We start from the raw sequence: 24,536 nt of genomic DNA, 5'->3' as shown, positions 1-24,536 counted from the left end.
TATAGCCCCTTCAGCCACAGGCCTGGCTAAGGGTTTCTCACTCCTCACCTGCCCCAGACTTTTCAGTCCTGTGGAGCACAAAGCATCAGGGTATCTGGTCTCGGTTATTCAGAGAATAACTACTTTTTTCAGAGAGTGTACTTCTTGCTACAACTGTCACAGACTGTTTCTGGTAATCACCAAGGTCCTTTCCCCAGTGTTGTCGCCAACCCCCTCTCCACAACCCCGTTCTCCTATTTAGGTAGGTGTCCTATATATTGTGTTGTTTCTTCTTTTTTCTAAGATTTATTTGTGTGTGTGTGTGAGAGAGAGAGAGAGCGCGCGCGCCCACACACGCGGGGACAGAGGGAGAAGGAGAAGCAGACTCCCCAGTAAGCGGGGAGCCCAATACAGGGCTTGATCCCAGGACCCCGGGACCATGACCTGAGCCAAAGGCAGATGCTTCACCAACTGAGCCACCCAGGTGCCCCGTGTTGTTTCAGTTAGGATTGTATTCAGCAGCCTGCAGCTGAAGTGTGGCAAACAAGGCCTCATAAAACAGGCATTTCGTTGTCACCCGTAGCCAGTAGTCTGGAGACAGGTGTTCCAGGGCTAGTTCAGCAACTGCTTGGGCCCCCTTCTTGCTTTTCGCCCCACCCTCTTAACCTGTCCTGCTCCAAAGGAAGCTGTTCCACCTCCGGGCCCAGTATTCCTAGCCCAGGGAGGAAGAGGAGAGGGCAAACATCTCTTTTGATCAAGAAACTATTTTCAGAAGGCTTTTCCAATAGATGTCTATTTACGTATTGGTCAGCATTGTATCACATGAACACAGTAGCTGCAGGAGAGCTTGGGAAATGGAGTGTTTAGCTAAGCACGTGGCTGATCCAAAGAAACTGGGCCTCCGTCAGTAAGGGGTAGAGTAGAGTTAGGTAAACAATGAGAAGTGACTGCCCCAGGCTGCCACTTGTAATCAGAGCCACATGACGGGAACTGCCTTGCTCTGGGTCTAGTCTTTGTCAGGTTGGAAGATCAGGGATTGTTCCTTGAGGAACTGAGGTCTGCTAACCCAACTCAGATTCCCACAGGAGGGGACACCTCATGACGTGCCACATGAGTGAAGCAGCCTAGGGAATGACAGCAGGGAGTAGCCAAGATGATGGGTGCCAGTGGTGAACACCTGTCCGGGTAAAGGGTGGTGTCGGGCACGCAGGCACCCAGTGGCCAGGTCTGCCCAAATTTTCAAGAGAAGCCAGAAATCCAGAATTTTTTTTTTTTTTTAGCTTTAAAGAACAAAAAACATGGGGATCCCTGGGTGGCTCAGCGGTTTGGTGCCTGCCTTTAGCCCAGGGTGCAATCCTGGAGTCCCAGGATCGAGTCCTGCATCGGGCTCCCGGCATGGAGCCTGCTTCTCCTTCTGCCTATGTCTCTGCCTCTCTCTCTCTCTCATGAAAAAATAAATAAATAAATCTTAAAAAAAAAAAAAAAAAAAAAAAAACAGGGACGCCTGGGTGGCTCAGCAGTTAAAAATCTGCCTTTGGCTCAGAGCATGATCCCGAACTCCCGGAATCGAATCCCGCATTGGGCTCCCTGCATGGAACCTGCTTCTCCCTCTGCCTGTGTCTCTGTGTCTCTCATGAATAAATAAAATCTTTTAAAAAACAAAAACAAGAACTCTATTTTGAAAAAAACTGAGAGGTTACAGAAATCTCACAAGATAGTACGGAGTCCCCAAATGCCCTTTATCTAGTTTCCCCTACTGGGTATATCTTACATAAACGCTAGACACTTAGCCATACTAAGAAATGAACACTGGTTCAGTACTACAAACTAAGCAGATTTTATTCAGATCCTACCAGTTCTACCAGTTCTTCCACCGCTGTCCTCTTTCTGTTCCAGGATCCAGTCCATCCTACGTCACATCATAGTTTTTATGTCTCCATCGTCTCCCCATCTGTGAGACTTTCTCAGAAAGTTAGACTTTTACATGACTTCTAAGTTCTTCTGTTCTACTGAAATAATTTGGAAATCAAACGTGCTATCCATGGTACCTTAGTGGTTATCCCAGACATTTTTCCATGTGTATTTGCCTGAGCACCTCCAGCTGTCTCCCTCTCATCTTCTACATTATCGTTTGTAGGTTTTGCCTCTTTATTTTATTCCAGTTTAAATTATTTTTAGAACAGACAAATGTCTGTAGTTCAGAGTTTAAAAGGCACGAAAGGAGGCACCTGGGTGGCTCAGTTAGTTAAGTATCTGCCTTTTGGGGATGAAGCCCCACATCTGGCTTCCTGCTCAGCAGGGAGCCTGCTTCTCCCTCTGTCTCTGCCACTCCCCCTACTTGTGTTCTCTCTCTTGCTCACTGGCTCTCTGTCAAATAAATAAATAAAATCTTTTTAAAAAAATAAAAAACACAAAAGGTACCATGAAAAAAACCTCTCCTCTTTAGTGACCTGGAGGCAACCAACATTCCCAGTTCTTCTGTAGCCTTCCTGTCTTAAACACACACACACACACACACACACACACACACACACACAGCTTCAGTTTATCTTTTTTTGCACGAAGTGTAGCCTTTCACTTCATTCTGCAAGTTCTTCTCTTCCATTGTTAATATATTTTAGAGAGTCCTATCTATAAACATGATTCTTGTTTGTGGCCACATAGAATTCCTGTTCCCATGTCATAATTTATTTACTAAAGCCCCTGTTAATAGACATTCTGCTTATCCCCTGCCTCTTACTAGTCAAATAATACTGTAATGAATAACCTTGTACTAATACTTCTTGTCATTTTACTGAAGTTGAAACATAGCTGGTGGATACAACTCAAAAGTGGCATTTCTAGGGCCACCTTGGTGGCTCTTCGGTTGAGCGTCTGCCTTTGCGGTCAGGGTGTGATCCCAGTCTTGTATCAAGTTCCGCATCAGGCTCCCTGTGAGGAGCCTACTTCTCCCTCTGCCTATGTCTGCCTCTCATTCTGTGTTTCTCATGAATAAATAAATAAAATCTTAAAAAAAAAAAGTGGCATTTCTAGGTCAAAGGGAATGTGTACCTGTAATTTAGGTAAATGTAGGCAAATTACTCTCTTCAGAGGTTGTGCCAGTTTACCTCTCCACCAGGGATGTGTGAGATTATGTTTAGCAATATGTTAATATCGTAAAAACTGTATTTCAGTATTGTTTTACTTTGTATTTTTTTTCTGAGTGTTTAGCAGCTTTTCAAATGGGTGCCTTTTCTGTATACATGTTTCATATCCCAAGCCTGTTTCTCTTTTAGATTGCCGGCCTTTTCCTTATTTAGGGGAATGTTTTAGAGAAATTAGCCCTTGGATAAGAGTTGCAAATATTTTTCCCAGTTTATTATGTTTTTTGTTATGATTTTTTCTACCATGAAGGAGGTATGTGTGTGCGTGTGTGTGTGTATAAATTTTTTTCAGTAGTCCTTATGCCCAACACGGGGCTCAAACCCATGACCCTGAGATCAAGAGTTGCATGCTCCACAGACTGAGCCAGCAGGTGCCTGATAATGTATATATTTTTAACTTTAAAAAAATGTTTTTTATTTATCTGGATCTCGTCTTGATATAAGGTTTGAGGGACGCCTGAGTGGTTCAGCGGTTGGGCGGCTGCCTTTGGCTCAGGTTGTGATCCCAGGATCCAGGATTGAATCCTGCATTGGGTTCCTGTAAGGAGCCTGCTTCTCCCTCTTCTTTTGTCTCTGCCTCTCTCTCTCTGTGTGTCTCTCATGAATAAATAAGTAAATCTTTTTTAAAAAAAAATGATATAAGGTTTGAGGTAGGGGTCCATCCAGATTTTTCCAGATGGCTACTCAGTTGTCCCCATTACTTACCATTTATTGGAGAATCTATTTTTTTTTCTCTTTGAAGTACTGTCTTTATAACGTAATACAGTTCCATATGTGTTTGCATCTATTTATATAGACTCTTTGTATTCTCTTTCATTGATTGTCTATTCATGTGTCATTACACTTTTAATTTTTGTTGTGGCTTTGCTCTAATTCTTTGTATTCCTTTCCAGCTGATTCCCTGTCGTGGTTGCCAAAGTGCCTCCATCCAGCCTCTTTGCTTTTACTCTCAGTTGACTTTTCTCCCTGCTTTATTAATGAAAAGAGTGAGGCCAGCCTGTGTGAGCTTTAACCACCCCCTCCCCAGCTGCCACGATAGTTCATATTTTCCTCATCCTGTGCCCTTGAATTATTCGCCTCCTGTCTCTCATTCTGCCCCAGCTTCTCCTTGAGTCTTCAGACCGTCTTTCTCTGTAGACCTGTCCTCTGTCCATGGCTTACTTGAGTCTCTCTAGTCGAAAACCCTTTCTGGCTTTGCTACTTTCTCTAGGTAGTACATTGGCATTTACCGAAAAACTAGTCTCTATTCACTGTCCTGCCTTCCTTACTACCAAATTTCTTCTTCAGAGCACGTTTCCATCCTAACCACTTGACTGAAACTTGTCTCCCAAGTCACTGATGACCTGGCGATCACTGACTCCAGGGGTCATGTACCAGTTTATCACCCTTCAACCTGCAGCATTTGAGACGGTTGAGCCATCTCCCGTGAAACGGCCCTTCCCATGACTCTGAGGTGTCTGTCCCATGTCTCTCTTGCCTCTGGCCAGTGCCCTGTTGTCTGCTCTGATGCCTATTCTTTTTTTTTTTTTTTAAGATTCCATTCATTTATTAATATGGAGAGAGAGAGGCAGAGAGAGAGAGAGAGGGAGGGAGGCAGAGAGACAGAGAGAGAGAGGGAGGGAGGCAGAGAGAGAAAGAGAGAGAGGGAGGCAGAGACACAGGCAGAGGGAGAAGCAGGCTCCATGCAGGGAGCCTGACATGGGACTCAATCCTGGGTCTCCAGGATCACACCCCGGGCTGCAGGTGGCGCTAAACCGCTGCACCACCAGGGCTGCCCTCTGATGCCTATTTTGACCTTCCTTGTTGTGTTGCTTTCTCCTTTGGTGAATTGAATCCCTTCCTGTGGCTGTCAAATCAACAAGGATGTTCGGATGTTCCCCACATCTACAGATTGCCCCCACATCTCCATATCCCTAACTCCCCAGCTCTTAGACACTAGAGTTGAGTTTCCAAACTGCCTTTCGTTGACACTTGGAGAGGTTGTTGTCAGTCCAAACAAGGGAAAATGAAAGCCTGCTGGAAAAGAATGATGAGAGGGAAGATTTACTGTCCATTGGAAGTGGCTTTGCTCTGGAGCAGTGATTCTCAAGCGTGGCTGCACATTATAATAATCACCAGGAGAATTAAAAATAAAGATCCCAGTGCCCAAGCAGCTCCCCAGACTATCAGATGAGAATCTCTGGGGACAGGCTCAGACATCCATATTTTTAAAAACTCCCCAGCCGTTCTAGCATACAGCCAACTTTTTAAGTGTAGAACAGCATGGGGGAGGGAAAAATCTCAGTTGACTCCTGCCTTGTGGCTTTGATAAGTGGGTAGATGAGCATGCAAGTCACTAAGTAGGAATTACCAGAGGAAGAACGGGTTTGGGGGCAGACAGTGGGTTCTGTTTGGATAGGTTGAGTTTGAGCTGCCTGTGGCACATCCAGAAGTCCCACAAACGCTTGAATTTCCCTAAAGCAGGTTTTCTCTGCTCTCGATCCTCCCACAGCCTGTACTGCCTAAGGATAGAGTCAGTCGTGCCTATATGCCTGGATGCAACCCACCTTCCCAGCCATCCTTCCAAATCCTCTATCCTACAGCACTCACTCCATTGGCCACCAGGACTCCTCACTGCTCCCCACTGTGCTGCCTCTGAGTCTTTTCTCATGCTGTGTCCCCAAGACAAGTCCCATGCCATCTCTAATCAAAATCCACCCCACTCTCAAGGTGTCTCCCTACTGTTCCCTGACAGGATGACGCCCCCACAACACTTCATGATGTTACCACCACTGACTGTGGTGTTTGTGGGCAATATATGACTTGCCAAGGGTTGGAACTGCCTCTTCCACATGGGAGTCAGCACCCAGGAACCCCCTTTGGAAAAATTCCTAGACAGAATGCATCTCCGCTTGCCTGATGGCTATGCTGTTGAGGGTCTAGTTGCAGATCTGCTGTCAACTGTCAGCCTAGCACAGCAGAGGCTTGTATCTTTTTGTTTCCCCACACCCAGACACAGAAAGGATAGGACCTACTCCCTTCAAGAATTGCAGCCTAGGAGAGCCTGAGTGCTGGAGGGGATGGGGAGGGGATTCGGAGGTACAATGCCTATCAGAATCTCCAGGAGGAACACAGAGTTGGAAAAAGACCCTGAAGTCATTTTGATCTGGCTCAAAGAGGAGGAAGGGGCCGAGGAGCCAGAGAAAGGTGATACAGTGGTGTGTCACCCTATCTGGATCGTGGATACTGCTCTGAACCCCACAGACTGGCCTTAGGAACCAAGTAGACAAAGGGCAGGAGGAAAAGTGACTTGTGGTACAAGGAGCAGAGACCGTGGGATAGCACTCCAGGGAGGAGGCATTCCTGCCATGAAGAAGCAGGAACAGGGGAGTTCCCTCCATCCTGTCCCCGAGGTGATAGCCCCCTGGCATGTCCTGCTCTCTCACCCTCTCATCCTCTTCCTGTCTGCCCCTTGGTTCAGGCTGATGGGAACTGCCCTGTAGAGGTCCAGCTGCATTCAGACCCAGATGATGCCAGAGCTATGACCGGGCCTGCAGGCGTGGCGCCGAGGGGAAATCAGCCATGGAGCAGCCACCGGGGGAAGCCCCTGAGGTCCGGGAAGAGGAGGAGAAAAAGGAAGTGGCAGAGGCAGAAGGAGCCCCAGAGCTCAATGGAGGACCAGAGCGCTCGCTTCCTTCCAGCAGCTATACAGGTGAAGAGGGGGCGGCGGTGGGGGACACATGGTAGAGGAAGCAGAGCAGGCCTAACCGAAAACCTGCCCTCTGCAGCCAGCAGCATGGGGTGCAGAGGGGCAGAATGGTTAAGAACTGGAGCCGGAAAAAAAAAAAAAAAAAAAGAACTGGAGCCGATAGTCACACCCCTCTTCTGTTGCTCATCAGTGCTGCGGGACCTTGGGCAAGTTGCACTTCTTCTTTCTGTGAAACAGACAGGGCTTGAAGGGGATGTGGACTGGGGCTTTTGTGAAAATTAAATGAGTTAGCATTTGTAATACATGTCGTCATCAGTATTATTCCCACTGCTGCCGCCCAAGGAATCTGGAGCCAATCTGCATGAACAGCACACGGGAAAGATCAACTGTACCTGTGATTGTAATGATCAGTCACAACACCCAGCTCCATTGATCTGGTGCTAATTATACACATCATCGAGCTGTGCTGTAATTAGGCATAAATGCTAAGCGGTTAGTCTGAATGACTGTAATTAAGACTAATTTTGTGCATTCAGGCAGTTTCTAGCTTCTCTTATATCACTGTCAGTTCCCCATTTGTTTATCCACTGTTAGTAGCAGTGTAGACATTCTTCTCTGGGACCCTGTACTATTCTCTTTCCATCTTCTTTAGCATCATGTTATGTCCATCTTAGGGGCACCCAGAATCCACTCCTTAGCCCCTGGTTTTCCCTGCTGCTGCTGCCGCTTCCCTATTCCCAACCCTTTCCTCACCAGCTTCTCTCTTTCCCCCTCAAGTGCCAATGTTCACCTGATTCTTGCTCCCTTACCCACAGAAGGGACTTAGGATCACAAGAGGATGTATTTCTGGCAGGGGACACCCTGATCTTGCTGCTGGTTTCAGCTGGAGGAAATCCTGGCCACAGGTGATTAAGGGCAGGGGAGCAGACCCACCCCACGGGATGATCTCTGAAGCCCTGTGTCTGCATGGGGAGGAGGTAAATGGTATCAGAGTTAAGGTAGGGCAGGGGCTGCTGAGTAGAACAGATTCCTGCCTGGCCTATATTTAAGAAAGGCCCAAATCCTCAAGCCACACTAATTTGAACCTGCAAAACGAGTTTCTGGATTTTGCAGTTTTTTCTTCGGGGCATGTGGTGGATAGGATAAGGGGAAGGTCATCATCCCATCCCTCTGATCCCACTCATATACCCAGGAATGACCAAAATGGGCTTGGTGTGATTTCAGGACTCAAGAGAAAGTATCTCCCAACCCCCAGCGTAACCATTCCCTATGTGTTGGTGACTGGGATGAATTCAGAGACCCAGCCTTTCTCAGAAGAGGAATGGCTGACCAAAGGTGATTGGTCACTCAGAGCTAATAACACATACTGTTCTAAAATTGAGATGGAAAAAAAAATAATAAAATAAAATAAAATAAAATAAAATAAAATAAAATAAAATAAAATAAAATAAAATAAAATAAAATAAAATTGAGATGGGCGGGGGCGGGGGCGGTTAGGCAGCAGAAGGAAAACACCAGGGATTAAGAATGAGCAAGGTCTGTCACTGAGGAAGAGTGAAAAGGGAAGAGAAGGTGATGGAATTTGTGGCCTCACCACCTGGCCTGGCCCACCCTATCCCCACATCTGGGTCAGCCACATAGAAATTACCTGGAGAGTAATGACCTGTTCTGGAGTTTTCTACACACCCTTGTGGGGACACACCCCTACATGATACTCCTGTTCACATGCAGACCAGGGTGCAGTGCTGGGTGTACAGGTGGGGTGAGGTGGACATGGTGATGGCATCTTGGGGAGCTTTATCAGCGAGATTTAGGGCACACAGGGAGATGTCTGGGAAGAAATTTGCCCAACTACCCTTGCAGTGGTATGTGTGATATGATATTTAATGGATTCCATTTACCAATAAATTGATGAAGTAGAGGTAGAAAGACTTCAATTGTTGAACAATTGAGACTAGGGAATGCCTGCGTGGCTCAGTGGTTTAGCACCTGCCTTCCACCCAGGGTATGATCCTGTAGTCCTGGGACTGGGTCCCACATCGGCCTCCCTGCGTGGAGCCTGCTTCTTCCTCTGCCTTTACCTCTGCCTCTCTCTTCATGTCTCTTTTTTTTAAGATTTTAATAAAAATATTTAAGATTTTAATAAAAATCTTTTTTTTTTTTTAGATTTTAATAAAAATCTTTTAAAAAAAGAATCGAGAATAACCATTATGTGTTAAAGCCAAAGTATATAAAAAGTTCCCACAAACTCTGCAAGATAAGCAACAGAAAAATAGAAACAGTGAGTTTGTGGTAGGACAAATACAAATGGCTGGAAAACAAAATGTTTTCCAGTCTACTCACTAATCAAAGAAGCCATCTTCAAGATGAGATGTCATTTAGCCTGTCAGATTAGCAAAGAGAACTGTTTTGGCCAGAGGGGGAAGACATGGCCCTCCAGCCACAAAAGTGGAAGGGCAGCTGGGCTATGCAGGCTGTCACTTCTTTCATTCCTTTGACCCTGCAGCTCCCCTCCTAGGAATGTATCCCATGTAAATACTCGCTCAGAGCGCACAGAGATTTCCACACTTACTTACTGCAGCACTGCTCAGAGAAGCAAAGAATTGGCAAGCACCCATCTGTGGGGAATTGGTTATGTAAACTGTGGTAGAGCCACACTGTGGAATGCTGTGTAGTCATTAGTAAGGATAGGGTAGGTCTGAACACACTGACGGGAAAAAGAGCTCCTGCCAAGTTGGGGGTCCCATTGCTTAAAAATCTTTCAGTATCATGGAAGGCGCTGAAGAGTATACACACAAAGGACTGTGCCATTAACTCAGAGGAGTAGGATCGTGGCAGAGAGGATGCCTTATAAGATGGTGCATGCCATTATGTATTATCCTCAATCTATGGTACTCTCATCATTTAAGAAGCAAACGCGTCGCTTTAGAAAGTTAATGCAATTTTGTTTCCCAAAAAAAAGGCCAGTAGGTGAGGAGCCCTGGAGACAGAGCTCATCCTGTATTGGGGATCACATCAACCAGGGCAGAAATCTCAAGTCTGTGACTCTGAGCTGTGGCTTTTGCTGGTGCCTTCATTTCTCTAATCTCAGTCTCTACCTTTAGTCTGCCCACCTCAAAGGCTGGCTGGGTGAGGTTCTCTCCCCTACCGCATGAGCCTCTGGAGTCCCCTCAGGAATTCAGGAGGATGAGACCCAGTCTCAAACCCTGAAACGGCAGGAAGATCACACAGTTTGTTTCCCTCTGACCTTCTAAGGTTCTGCATCTCTGTACCGAGCTCAAGATCTGACAAAAGAGGCAGGCAGGACAGGCCTCACTATTAGCACACAGCAGCGAGGCAACTCACATGCCCGGGGTCCCCCAGCTGGGGAGGGATCGGGGCAGCTGTCCCCTCCTGCTTTGGTGATGGGCATCCCATCCACACCCAAGGAAGAGGTCAGGGATCTGTGGGGCTGGGGCTGAGGAGGATAAAGTGCCATTCCTCCTGGCCTTGGTACCTCCTCTCCTAGCAAGCACTCAGTGGGTGTCCAGGCAGGGGCTGGCTGTTCAGTTGAGGACAAGACTGCATGCCAGCCCTGAGAAGCCCACTGTGCAAGTGAATAGGACAACAGAAGTAAGGAGGGTGCTCAGTAACCCAGATCCAGAGTCCCACAGAACTGACCCTGACTTCAGAAGCTATTTGCTGGCTCTGCCAGCAAAGTAAATAATGTTGACCCCTCCTGGCCACCCTCCCAGCCAGGACAACAGTATACTGCCAGCAATGGAGCCTAGATATACAAGAGAACTCTCATCTATACATAAATGATGTAAATGAGGTCAATAGTGTCTGTTTGCTGAACTTGTAATCCAAGATGGTGCAACAGATGGTTTGCTCTCTGGGTGTTGGGGTTAGTGTTTACTCTGAGTCTAAACATTTGAGTAATGGCATGGTGTCATCCTCAGCAATGACATGTCTCATCATTCATCATATTCATGAATTATTGATTAGTGGTAATGAATATATACATACATATGGAAAGTTATAGAGTACAGTAAGAGCTCAGCCCCAGGGGTTGGGTGGTTCTAGGTTAGAATTCTTACTCTGCACTGTATTAGTCAGGGTTCTCTAGAGAAACAGAACCAATAGGTTGTGTGCATACATAGAGTGTGTCTGTCTTTAAGGACTGGCTCACACAACTGTGAGGGCTGGCAAGTTGAAATTCCTCAGGACAGGCCACCAGACTGGAGACCCAGGGAAGCTGATGCTGTAGCTCGAGTCTGAAGGCAGTCTGGAGGCGGAATTCCTCCTTCCTTCAACTGATTAGCTGAGGCCTACTCATGTTATGGAGAGTAACGATTTCAGTGTTAATCACATCTAAAAAATTATCTTCACGGCAACATCTAGACTGATATTTGACCAAAAACTGGTCAGTATGGATATGATGGCCTGGCCAAGATGACACATAAAATTAACAATCTGGTTAATGCCACTGTCAGCATGTTACTTAACCTCACCTATAAAAGGGTCAGAAGACCTGCTCAAAGGGTTATTTTAAGGTTCACATGAGATTAATGGTATACAGTATCCAGCAGAGCCCCTGGCACACAGTAGGCATGCACAAAAAAGATATTATTTGTATAGACACACAGTCTTTACAGGGAAATCAGGTTTAGGTTCAAGTCCCAGTCCCACCAAGTATGAGACAGATGACTTTGGGCAGGTTCCTTAACCTCACCAAGCTTCAGGTTCCTCATCCTTTTTTTTTTTTTTTTAAAGATTTTATTCATTCATGAGAGGCGCACACACACACACAGAGAGAGAGAGAGAGAGGCAGAGACACAGGCAGAGGGAGAAGCAGGCTCCATGCTGGGAACCCGACCTGGGACTCGATCCCGGGTCTCCAGGAACATGCCCTGGTTCAAGTTCCTCATCTTAAATGGTGCAAGTTACTATCCTCCAAGGTGATATAGAATGATACTGACAAGCTCTTGGGGGGGCGGGGGGTGGCTGATAAATGCTGGTTCTTTCCCCCTTCCTGAGGGAGAGCTAGAGGTGGGCCCTTAGGAGATGCCTGGGGAGTCAGGCAGGGCGTGGCTGGAGTAGAAGTTCAGAGGCAGAGCTCAGTGCCAGATGATGGCCATCAGGTGAGCAAGTATATTTCCTGAGAGCAGAGGAGGAACTGGGGGGAGGACGGCACTGGGCTGGCTCAGAAGAGCAGCTGTGCAGGCAGCTGGCCCTCAAACTGGCATGGCCTGTGTCTCCAGCCAGCATATCTGAGGGGCACCAAGGCAGAGACTCTTGATAAGGGGGAGGGCCTCTCGAAACCCTAGTCTCCCACCAGGAGGTCATGGACAAGGTGGTAGGACCTTCAGAACCTGGTCCCCAGAATGGGGGAGCATTCTGCTATCATTGCTTTTGGGTAGGATGGTGGTTCAAAGGTAAATCCTTGAGCCATTTGGTCAGCCAGGAAGAAACAGAACCTTTATCTTTAGAAAACTGACTCCCAAACCACCACCACCTCAGTATCCCCGCTGCACATGCACTCCACCACGAAGCCTACCCCTGGAGGATGCATACACTTCTGCCCACCCTAGCACCTCATCCCCTCTGCCTCTCTGCCGTGTGTCTCAGTTACTTTTGTTCTCTTATTCCAAATGGGCAGGGGGAGGGGTGCCCTTGTCCTATTAGCCTGCCACTACCAAGCATTGCCAACTGCTTTTGGGTTCTGCAGCTTGTGTCTGTTTACCACCCAGGGGCAGGATGGTGTGATCCAGCACCCTGACACTGCCCTGAGTCTGTTTCTCCACAGTCCCATTTGCAGCACTTCCCTCTGAGACACTCGTCCTGGGTCTGTCCCCAGGATTCTGAGCTCAGACTGCTTTGGGGGCTGGTGAGGCTTGAACATCTCAGCTTCTCCCAGGGTTCCCAGTGATCCTGAGGCCCCTGAGCCAGGGGCCAGTGGCAGGTCAGGGGAAGTGAAAGGAGGCTTGGTCTGGTTCTAGGGGTTCTCTGGGCCTCATAAGCAGAGACACCGCCACCCCCCTTAGATTTATGTGAAGCTGTAGGGGAAGGGATACAACCAGCCAGAAAGAGGACAAGTCACAGTCCCTGCCTGCGTGGGGTACACAGCTTGGAGTATGCAGAATTATGGCTTTCTGATAGGCACAGCCCTAATTCACACTGATATTCACATGCACTTCCAAGTTCTAGGACTTCTCTCTATAGTAACTGTGTTACTTTTCACCATGACTTTCATTTTAGAGAAGGAAACTGGGGCCCAGAGGGCAAAACTGGGTGTTGAGCCCAAAACACCAGTTTGAACTCAGTCACATTCTTAACCTTCATGCCTGCTCTTTCTGAGCATCTGGAAGCCAACCTGGAAGTCTTCCAAAGCTCTCACCTTGGAGCCCAGAGAGAGCAGCAGTCGCCTTCCCTGACAGCCTCATTCTTGAGTGGTGGCTCCTTCGAAGTCCTGCACCATCTGCCTGCCCCTCGGCCGGTGTTGCCACTCGCTGTGTTGTGTCTCAGTTTTCTTACCTCGTTCTTACTTCAGCTAGTCGAGGGCAGGGCCTGGATCCTGCCTTGCATGCAGCAGGTGCTCATCAGATGCCTGTTGAATGAAAAGAGAGGATGGTATTGCCTCCTGTGGTGCAAATGACCAGACACCTGCCCAGCATCCAGGGCCAGGAGGGAGAAGAAGGCGGGCACTGCGAGAGGTTGGTTTACTGCAGCTGAGATTCGGTGGTGGAGGTGGGCTTTGAGATCCAAAGGCAATGTGATTAGAGATGTCCCATGTCTAGCAGAGGAGGCAGACATGTAAGCCACAAAAACAAAACTGCTTGAAAGAAGTGACACAAAGTGAACCTGCACACAGACCACACAGATTGGAGAAGGAAGTGCACAGGTGTCTACGAAGGGGTTTTATGTGTGATCTCATTTTCTTCCAGCAGCTCATAACATGAGCTCTGTGGCCCCCATCACTGTGCCCCCAGGATCTGCCCGGCCCCTACAGCCAGGTGGTGCCAAGTGCAGGACGCCCAGGGAGCCTGAGAACCCCTTATGTCACAGTCACTGCTCAGAGCCTGCTCCCTATGCAGAAGCGGCACCCTGGGGGCAGAGTTCCTGCCCAAGGGCCCTCACACCCTGGTGGAGGACATCCAACACTGGGTCAGCACATACAGACTGTCATGTTGTGGCTGAGGCTTTGGAGGAAACCATAGTGGCTCTGCCCTCCCACAGGAGCACTGTGCCCTCCCAGGCAGCCCACTCTCCCTCATCTGTGGAATGGCTGAAGGTTGGGAGCTAAGGCCCTGGAACAGGACAGGCCAATTTTAGGAATCAGGGACTTGTGGCTCCCCTGCCCTTGCCAGCCCAGGGCGGGGGGCAGGCTGCCTGATCCTCTCCACTGTGGTCTGGTCTGGTGTTCGTGCTCCCCTCTCTGTGGCTGAGATAGGGCTTGGCTGAAGGCTTTCTTCCTGTCACTCCGAGTACCACAGGGGGGGAGCTGAGGAAGGTGTGAGAAGGGTGGGGTACACTCTGGGGAGGGTGGGTTACGCCTTAGGAGGGAACTCAAGATAATTTGTGGAGTGACCTTTATCTGGATTATAGAAAGGGAGGAACGGCAGCCTGGGAAATGTTAAGTCCGGGCGCGGCTCCATGGCATGGGTCTGCCTAAGGTACCGTCCTACTCTGAGCCACTGATTCTCTGGTCTGGGGACTTAACCCCTGCCCCTGAGGAGGTTGCTCGAGCATCAGGACAGAGCAGAGAAGGGCAGATGGGCAGGCCAGCATTGCTGAGGCAGGACACACACACACCCATACCCCTCTCCTCCCCGATGGTGAGTACAGCCCAGGCAGGCTCTGACTTCCCCCAATACTGATAAGCTGCCATTTCCCAAACACCTGCTGTATGTCAGGTCTAGGGAAAAGCCCTGGGTTCTAGATGAAGGAACTGATCCTCAGAAAGGTTGACTCCTTGAGGCACATAGCTCTTAATGAGCTGAGTGAGAGCTGTGTGATTCAGAAACATGGGCTCTTCCTACCATCTGCTCTGCCCCCGTGGGCCCCAGTCACTTCCTTGGGCCCCCATCATGGCAGAAGGTGAAGCCACCCCCATGTTGTGTGTTCGCAGACCTCTCCCGGAGCTCCTCGCCACCATCACTGCTGGACCAGTTACAGATGGGCGGTGATGGGGCATCGTGTGGCAGCCTCAACATGGAGTGCCGTGTGTGCGGGGACAAGGCATCGGGCTTCCACTACGGTGTCCATGCGTGTGAGGGGTGCAAGGTGAGGCCGTGGCAAGTGGTGGCTGGCAGTCGGGGCTGTATTTACATGGTGAGATGACCTGCCAGAGAGGCCAGGCCCTGACAGAACCTACTATACTTCCCACCTGGGAGGCAGCCAGGTCCTGGGGACCATTCCAGGCCTCAGCCCTGGTCCCTCTGGTCCCTCCCTGCAGGGCACCACCCCAGTCACTCTCCTGGGCTGTCTGGCTGCCAGCACCCCCTGGGGATGTAGCTCTCGAACACCGGCAGCACCCAGTGAGGGTCTTGGGCTGAACCATCACCCTGACCTCAGTGTTTCCTGCACCTGAAAGAGTCTCTCTGAGGGAAAAAAGGAAACTTAACATTCCTATTTCCAGGGCTGCTTTGGGGCTCATCCTCCCAACTGCACACCCATCAAAATTTTATATATTATTTTACTAAACCACTGTCTAGAAAATGCCAAGAACCAGATACATTTATGAAGATATCAGGTTAGCCATGATACAATTTTATGTTACCAAACTAACAAGCATTTAAAGGATGTATGTAACTCTCAAAGGTTTTAGAATTGTTTACTCTCCTCCTCCTCTCCAAAGGAAATTTCCCTGCATTACTTCCAAATTTCAGGAATTTCTACATCTTCACATAGAACTGGGGCCCCTGACTTAACATAACCCATTGGGCAGAACAGGATTCTCCACATTTTGTGGCTTCTTCTCACCTCTTCACTGTCCCTCAGGGCTTCTTCCGTCGGACGATCCGCATGAAGCTGGAATATGAGAAGTGCGAGCGGATCTGCAAGATCCAGAAGAAGAACCGCAACAAGTGCCAGTACTGCCGCTTCCAGAAATGCGTGGCACTGGGCATGTCGCATAATGGTGAGAGCCACCCCGAGCCAGACACAGGAGATGCTGGCTCCACACAGCCTGAGACCAGAATCAGGGGAGCCCAGGAAGGGAGAGCCCTCAGAGCAGTGCCTGGCACACAGGCGCAGAGTAAAGGTCAACTCTGGAGCCTTGGAGCCAGCATCAGCCGTCCTTCCCCAGATCTGCCTTCCCCAGACTGCTCAGCATCCGCTGTGGGTCTGGGGCCTGGGGCAGTCACCTCCTCCCAGTACCTGAGGCTTACCCTCGCTGGCCCAGACGGGAACTGGGAATTGACCCCAGCTCCAGTAGCATTGGAAACACCACTCCCAGAACCTCAAGCCTGTCTCAGCTGACCTGACACGGTGTCAGGAGCCACTGCTAAAGCCTGGGATCACCTTGGCCCTTCTTAGTTATTGAAGGCAGGCAGGAGCCAGTAAGTGACTGCACGTGTCAGCTGCCGGGAGCCAGACAGGAATTTCCTGGAGGCCAGCCACTCCCAGGAGACACAGCCTGCCCTGAACTCGGGCCTCCTACAGAGTCTTCAGACCCCATACAGTAGGATTTTGAGAAACCTCACCTGCCCCCTCTTTGCCTGTCTGGGTCAGACACTGCCCCCCCACTGTCCCCACCGAGGGCTGGGGAGAGCCTCTTATTTAAATGTCTCCACCCTGTCTTGCATTTTAGATGGTGGCAGGACCCAAGCCCTCCATCGGAAGATTTTCCTAGGTGATGGGGGCTGGCGGGTCTGGGGTTTGGTCCCTCCCTTCAGTGTGTATCTGCCCAGGCTCCATTCCTTGGGTAGGCTGAGGGGATTTCCTAGGAGATCTCAGGGCCAGCTCATTTCTCACTTTTTCTCTTAAGAGAAACCAGACTTGGATCCTGCTCCATTTCTAATGACTAATTTTTTAGTGCTTACTCTGTGAATATTCTTATTTAATTGTTCAGACAGTCCAGTGAGATTTAAGTATTAGCCCATTTTTCTTACCAATAAAGGTGAAATAGCCTGCCTTAAGTCACACGGCCAGTAAGCTGCCAAGCTAGAGCTCGAGCACCAGCCTTTGACACCACAGGCTGTCTTCCCGCCTGTCACACTGCCCCACTGCCTTCCAGCTACAGTGGCTCAGTCAGCTCCCTGAGTTAGGGTTCCTTGTATGCCAGGCACTGTGAACAAGACAGAAGCCCTATCCCCCTGGAGCTTACATTCTAGCGGGGTTCCCCAACATTCCAGTGTGCTGGCTGTAGAGCTTCTGAGGGTCCTGGGCTCAAAAAGTGTGTCTCCATTTCTGGTCCACGTACCTGTAGTGAGACAAGGAGGTCAGGGGTGCCAGCTCCTGCCCGGGCTCCTCGATGACCCATCCCCCTCAATACAGCCATCCGCTTTGGCCGGATGCCAGAGGCCGAGAAGAGGAAGCTGGTGGCAGGGCTGACAGCAAACGAGGGGACTCAGCACAACCCACAGGTGGCTGACCTGAAGGCCTTCTCCAAGCATATCTACAACGCCTACCTGAAAAACTTCAACATGACCAAAAAGAAGGCCCGTGGCATCCTTACGGGCAAGGCCAGCCACACGGCGGTGAGTGTCACTGCTTGCCCCAGCAGTCCCAGGCTCCAGGCTCTGTGCTGCCTGCCTAACTTCTGGGGGAACCGGGCCTTCTCCCTCCCCTTGCGCCTTGGCCCAGGCAGGGGTTCGGGGAGTGTATGGGTGGGTCTCCCCAAGGCCCGGCCTCTAACAGGGCCTGGTTTGCAGCCCTTTGTCATCCACGACATCGAGACGTTGTGGCAAGCAGAGAAGGGCCTGGTGTGGAAGCAGCTGGTGAACGGCCTGCCACCCTACAAGGAGATCAGCGTGCACGTCTTCTACCGCTGCCAGTGCACCACAGTCGAGACTGTGCGTGAGCTTACGGAGTTTGCCAAGAGCATCCCCAGCTTCAGCAACCTCTTCCTCAACGACCAGGTGACCCTTCTCAAGTATGGTGTACACGAGGCCATATTCGCCATGCTGGCCTCCATCGTCAACAAGGACGGCTTACTGGTGGCCAATGGCACCGGTTTTGTCACCCGTGAGTTCTTGCGAAGCCTCCGAAAACCCTTCAGTGACATCATCGAGCCCAAGTTTGAGTTTGCTGTCAAGTTCAATGCCCTGGAACTTGATGACAGTGACTTGGCTCTCTTCATTGCAGCCATCATTCTCTGTGGAGGTAAGTGAGGGGGGGGCAGGCGGGCCTGCCCCCCACACCCAGCCCTTCCGGGGCTTGGGCCCTCACTGTGGGGCACCAGGCTGGAGCCCGAACAGCATGGGGAGGTGCCCATGTGAGGATGGCAGTGCAACCTCCGAGGCACCAACCACATGGAGGACCAGCTCCCTCTTATAGATGGAGAGGAGACAGAAAAAAGACTGAAAAGAAATATGCCAGCATGTTAATGGGGATGATTTCTGATGGTGGAGAAGTTCTCCATATTTTACCCGCGTTTTTCAGATTCTGGTACAATAAATAGAATAATCATCATGCTGACAGTGCCATAGAGCTTACTTCACACCAGGCACTGTTCTGGTTCCTTTTCCTAGATTATAACTCATTTGATCCCACTCAACACAGTGGATGCATCACCCCATTTTACAGATGCACAAACTGAGGTCAGAGAGGCTGAGTGGCCTACCCACAGCCTTGTCACTGGTCTGTCGTAGGGATGGGAATTGGATCTAGGCAGTGAGTCTCTTAACCATGAGGTCATACTGCCTTTCTCAGCAGGAAAAACAAAATGAAGGAGACAGGCCAGGACCAGGGGTGGAGGGACTAGAATACTCTGTGGAACAGTCACTGACGGGACAGGGCTTGGTCTGTCACATCAGTAGGGCTGCTGCTCCCTGGGCCAGGTCACCCACACGGGGTAGAGGTAGAGATAGGGGAGCTCCCCTGCTCCCTCCCACAACCTCTACCCTGTGTCCCCACAGACCGACCAGGCCTCATAAACGTGCCCCAGGTGGAGGCCATCCAGGACACCATCCTGCGTGCCCTCGAGTTCCACCTGCAGGCCAACCACCCCTACGCCCAGTACCTCTTCCCCAAGCTGCTGCAGAAGATGGCCGACCTGCGGCAGTTGGTCACCGAGCACGCGCAGATGATGCAGCGCATCAAGAAGACCGAGACGGAGACCTCGCTGCACCCCCTGCTCCAGGAGATCTACAAGGACATGTACTAAGGGTGTGCGCCCGGGGCCTCCAGGGGTGAACGGACAGAGCCAGGACTTTCTGTGGAATAACCCCCGAGCCATGGGATCAGTCCTGTGCGCAGACACACGGCCACTTGTTCCCTGCCTTCCCCTACCCCCACCTTTTCCATCCGCCTCTTTCTCAGACCCTCTTTCTTTTCTCATTTCTTTGCGCGCTCTCTCTCCCCCTTTCTATGGGTTTCCGCCTTCCTTCCTCCCTCGCCTTCTCTCACCTTCCCTCTGTGTCTCCCCATCCCTTTGTGTGCCCCTCTTTCTCTCTGTGAGACAGTTTGTGTTACTTCACCAGCAGCATGAAACGGGTCCTCTGCTTTCGTCCGCCTCATCCCCTGTCCCCCAGGAGCGGGGGGGAATGGGCCTTCCCTCTGTATGAACATTTTACCTGCAAGGGTAGGGGCCTTGCTTCTGTCTTCACAGCAAAGGACTTGGGCCAGCCAAAGAAACACTAAGCTCTCTGGGCCCGGCTTCCTGGGGCTGACTGCAGTCACAGCCCCCCAAGTCACCGGGGCCCTGCCTTGAGGGCCGGAACACCTCCCCCACACTGTTGCCACCCTCCCCTCTGCAGCCAACCCCTCTCCAGCAGCACGCCCCAGCCCCACCAATACCAACACCCTCTCTGTTCTTTTACCAGTCTTCCAGGCCAGTGTCATTAATGGTCCCCTGCGCTGGCCGCTGGGGGACACCTCCAGCCTGGAAGGAGGTGGGCTTCCCTCCTGGGCCCCCCACCGAAGAGGAGCAAGCCTCAAGAGAGGCAGAGGCTGGCAGGAAAGACAGCAAGCAGCATACTTAATTCTGACCCCAGGTGTTGGGGTCGTCGGCAGCCCCTCTCCCACCACCCTGCAGCAGCCACCAACCACAGCTCCTATTTCTTCACCCAGTGCCAGGGCTTGGCCTCGGCTCCAAACAGGAGCACAGCCAAAAGCTCATGCACACACACACACCCCCACACACACCCCACCCAACACTCCCTGGAGCTGCCACTCCAGCACAAGCAAGCACTGAATCACTTTACCTGTTCCTCTCCCCTCACCCTCACCCTCCTTTCCCTGAGGTAGATGGGCCAGCCGGGCCTACAGGTGAGCGAGCGGGCAGGGGTGCCCTGTTGAACCAGCCCAGAACCTGCTCATGGAGGGCATGCCAGGAATAAACTGATCCCACCCGGTGTGACATCCCTTTGTCCCCGCAGTTCTGTGCTCCCCTCCCCTGTATTCAGCCCCGCCAACCACCTGGAACTCACCCCACACAGCTTCTGGTGACCGAGGATCTTGCCAGGCCCAGAGGATCTTGCCAGGCCCAGGACGGCTCCTCTGGCCCTTGCCTCTACCCTTCCCCTCCTCCCAGGTGAAGTACCCGGCCTCAGAGGAGGGACCAAAGCCCAACTTGGATGCTGTGTCTGAGCAGGAAGGCAGAGAGCCCCCCCACAGCCTGCTTCTCCAGGAAGGAAACTGGCCTGGAGGGATGAGGGACTGGGGAGGGTCTCTGAGAAAGGTGGGGAAGACCTGAGGTTAGAGCCCAGGCTTCCTGGGTCCTGTCCATCTCCCCCCACTTTCCGTGCCCTGGGATCATTCTCTATGGACGAGACTCTTCCCTCACCTGCCCCCACCCTCAGCTGACCAAGGATTGGGGTTGGGGTGCTCCCTCTGAGCCAGCGCTGTGAAGGGAAAGATGCTGTGCCTGACCCCCCCACACCCCCTCCCGCACCCAGGCCTGGTGCTGAGGATCTAGCTCTTTTCAGTGTCTGAACACAATCTCCAAAACTGAAATGTATATTTTTGCTAGGAGTCCCAGCTTCCTGTGTTTTTAATATAAATAGTGTACACAGACTGACAGAACTTTAAATAAATGGGAATTAAATATTTAAGACTCGATTGAGGCTGCCTCGGTTTCCTGCATGTTCTTCCTGGGGGCTGATGGGACTTGTCCCCCTGCCCCTATAGTGCACGAAGGGGGAAACGGGGCCGCGCGAAGGAGACTTTGGGGCACAGGCCAGGAGGGTTGATCGGGCTCCCCCGCCACCTGGCTGCTCAGCACTTCTCAGTCAGCGAGGGTGGAGGACCGAGAAGACACTGCCCTACCCCGCGCAGAGCATCTGTGGCACGAGGGGGAGAACAGGTACGCGTGCCCTTGGTGCCGTGGCACAAACCAGGCCGGGGTGAGGAGGGCCCTGGAGGAAGCAGTCCCTGCACGTGAGACCCAGCCTTTCCTTGGCCAACACCCCGGTTTTCTTTTTTTTTTTTTTTTTTTTTTTTTTAATTTTTATTTATTTATGATAGTCACACAGAGAGAGAAAGAGAGAGGCAGAGACACAGGCAGAGGGAGAAGCAGGCTCCATGCACCGGGAGCCCGACGTGGGATTCGATCCCGGGTCTCCAGGATCACGCCCCGGGCCAAAGGCAGGCGCCAAACCGCTGCGCCACCCGGGGATCCCATCACCCCGGTTTTCTCCTCTGCTTCCAGGGGGGCCATGCTCGTAGAGACTCCCCGAGAGCCCAGCCCTCGGCAGCTGGTGAGGCAACCTCAAGATGGGTTTCAGTGCTCGTCCAGCCAGGAAAACAGACACCCCAACACATTTCAAAATGGGGGATTTAGTATGGGAAATAGTGACAAAAGGATTGAAAGGCCTGAAAGATCAAAAAGGGGGAAACTGAGGTCATCCAGACATTAGTAACTGGGCAGACACCGTCACTCCCAGGGCCGTGTGGGCAATGGGATCATCTAGCAGCCATAGGATACCCACGGACACTGCAGAAACCAGGAGCCCAAAGCCACTGTCCGGCGTGACCGTAGAACCGGAGTCCTTGCACACGACACCTAGGGCTGCTGGGTGGCCTGGACCACCACCGCCGCTCTGCCCTGGGGACCTCCTCCCTCCTGTCTTCCAGTCGGCTGCCTGGACCTCCCGTTGAAAAAAAGCACCTCAAGGGAGGCTAGGGAATGTAGTTTGCAGACTTCCAGCCCCCAAGGTACAGAGGAGCGCGAGGGGGAGTGGGAATGGAGCCCAGATGAGAGCCCAGAGCCAGTGATTAACTAGCCGCCAGCTGGAGGGGGCGGCCCCAGGAGACGCAAGCTTAAGGCCATGGTCAAGTCTGACTCTAGCCTCCCTCTTGTCTCTTGCTGGCCAGAGCGATGTGAACTCCATCAAGTCCCATAGGGTTCATCTCAGCCAGGAGAGTGACAGTCCCAGGTGAATAAGAGGATGGAGGAGGAGGAAGAGGAATGCTTGGAACAGGGGCATCTCTGAAACTAATAGCCTTGCTTATGATGGAAACTTGTGGTTTGCTTGGTGTATTTGGCTCACCAAGTATCCTTCGCTCACATCAAGTCGAAGACTGGCTCAGCTGTTAATGGCTAGTCCTCTTCCCAGCACTAAAGAGTTAAGAATATGGGATGCCAAATAACTAGCTGGCGCTTAGTTCAGGGAGGAGAAAGTAAGTCTGTTTTTGTTGTTACCTGGCTTCTGGTGCTGCAAACAGCATCACTTTGCTCCAGTACCTTATTATTAGTATCACTAAGTGATATTCTTTATTAAGCACCTATTCTGTTGTCAGGTATCCTGCATGCATCATCTCTTAATTCTCACCACTACCCTAAAGGTAAATATTATCACCTGCCATTTCACCAGTGAGGATGCACAATGAGAGACATTAGTGAGTGTGCCTGGTCACTCAGCTTGGAAAAGGCATATTCATTCAGGGCCCTAGGACCTCTGCTGTTTTACCCATGAGGAAAACTTGGGGAGCAAGTCGATCTCTTTTCAATGTTGCTCAGGACAAATGAATCAAATATTTAAAAGAGAAGAAAGCAACCTTAAGAGAATGAGAAGTTACTATCTTTGTAATAGCTCTTTAAAACCAATGCAATAAGGGCACCTGGGTGGCTCAGTTGGTTAAGTGACTGCCTTCAGCTCAGGTCAGGGATTGAGCCCTGCATCGGGCTCCTCCATCAGCGGTGAGCCTCCTTGTACCTCTCCCTCTACCTGGCTCTCTCCCTGCTTGTTTGGGCACTCTCTCTTCCTCTCTCTCTGTCAAATTAATTTTTAAACTCTTTTAAAAAATAAAATTAAAACTTCTGCAATAAGTTTATTTTAAAAAGATGGGGCATGGGATCCTGGGGTGGCTCAGTGGTTTAGCGTCTGCCTTCGGCTCAAGTCATGATCCCGGAGCCCTGGGATCCAGCACTGCATCCAGCTCCCTGCTCGGTGGGGGAGCCTGCTTCTCCCTCTTCCTCGCCCTCTCCCTCGCCCCCTCCCTCTGTCTGTGCTCTCTCTCCTGCTCGCTCTCTCTCAAATAAATGAAATCTTAAAAAAAATAAGATGACTAATATTTTCAGCATAGGTGGCCACAGAACTGGCATTGTCACATGAGCAGAGAGGCTGATGGGGAATGTGAACAGGTTGAGTGTGGGGTTTGTAGGCTGTCTAAGGAGCAGGTCCTCACTGACGCGAGGTTCGGGTAAATAGAAGGAGGAGGAAGAGAAAGGGCTGGTCATTTAGAGGGATTCCCAGACTTCCAGCTTGGTGGATCGGTGGGATCCTGCATTCACACTGGGATTCCAGGAAGAGGGCAAGACTCAAAGATGTTGAGCAGGCAGTGATAATGCAGAGAAAAGGCTATTAACACTGTATCCTTTTTTTTCTCCCTCTCATCCATCTTTCTCTGCAAGAAGGAAGCTGGTCCTATGTAAGCTGATCACAGGTTGCCCACAAACCTCTCCTGTACCTGACCTTTCACAGAGTGAAAAGCTGAAATTTCGGTTGTGGAGAACTTCCTAATTTCATTAGCTAGAAATTAGCAAATCCTAAACCCTCTCTTCAGAACTGGACATTGTTCTAACTTGGTTATAGAGACACATTTTGGGATTATCTCCTTTGCTGGTATTATTAAAACTTAGTTCACAGGCACCTGGGTGGCTCAGTGGTTGAGCGTCTGCCTTTGGTTCAGGTCCTAGGATTCCTGGGATGGGGTCCCGCATCAGGCTCCCCTCAGGGAGCCTGCTTCTCCCTTTACCTATGTCTCTGCCTCTCTCTGTCTCTCATGAATAAAATCTTTAAAACTAAAACTAAAGCAAAAAAAAAAAAAAAAAAACTCAGTTCAAAGAAGGAAACAGATTCCCAGGGTCACTCTGCTGGCCCAAATAGACCTTGTGGGACTTAGAGAAAGGCATCCCTTAAGACACTTCACTGCCATCTTCTGGAAAATAGTTGTAATAAATGTAGTAAAATCTATGCAGTGATCCCAGTGGTGGCTGAGTAGGAGTAGTGCCTTTTGTGTTATGTACAACCTATCCAACCTTACATGCCAGCCTTGAGTTTTCCTTGTTCCTGGAGCAACGGGGCTTGAAGGCAATGGTCTTCTCTCCTTCTGCCCTCTCATAGCCAGATCCGATGCTG

At 50.6% G+C, this 24,536-nt stretch overlaps 1 protein-coding gene across 7 annotated transcripts in view; it reads left to right on the top strand.

The window, feature by feature from the left end:
• The window catches only part of PPARD (peroxisome proliferator activated receptor delta), an 86,965-nt gene extending 65,957 nt beyond the window's left edge, over nucleotides 1–21,008 (top strand). For all 7 annotated transcript variants that reach the window (XM_077904311.1, XM_077904304.1, XM_077904310.1 and 4 more), the window contains 6 exons: nucleotides 6,583–6,813; nucleotides 14,921–15,075; nucleotides 15,793–15,931; nucleotides 17,290–17,492; nucleotides 17,667–18,117; nucleotides 18,873–21,008. In XM_077904311.1, coding sequence (XP_077760437.1) covers nucleotides 6,684–6,813; nucleotides 14,921–15,075; nucleotides 15,793–15,931; nucleotides 17,290–17,492; nucleotides 17,667–18,117; nucleotides 18,873–19,120 — 1,326 coding nt within the window. In that variant the 5' untranslated portion in view covers nucleotides 6,583–6,683 and the 3' untranslated portion in view covers nucleotides 19,121–21,008. The remainder of the gene's footprint in view (nucleotides 1–6,582; nucleotides 6,814–14,920; nucleotides 15,076–15,792; nucleotides 15,932–17,289; nucleotides 17,493–17,666; nucleotides 18,118–18,872) is intronic.
• The last annotated feature ends 3,528 nt before the right edge of the window (nucleotides 21,009–24,536 follow it).

The sequence above is a fragment of the Canis aureus genome, chromosome 7, assembly GCF_053574225.1.
Source record: "Canis aureus isolate CA01 chromosome 7, VMU_Caureus_v.1.0, whole genome shotgun sequence".
NCBI lineage: Eukaryota > Metazoa > Chordata > Mammalia > Carnivora > Canidae > Canis > Canis aureus.
This window is presented reverse-complemented; position numbering and strand designations above follow the sequence as displayed.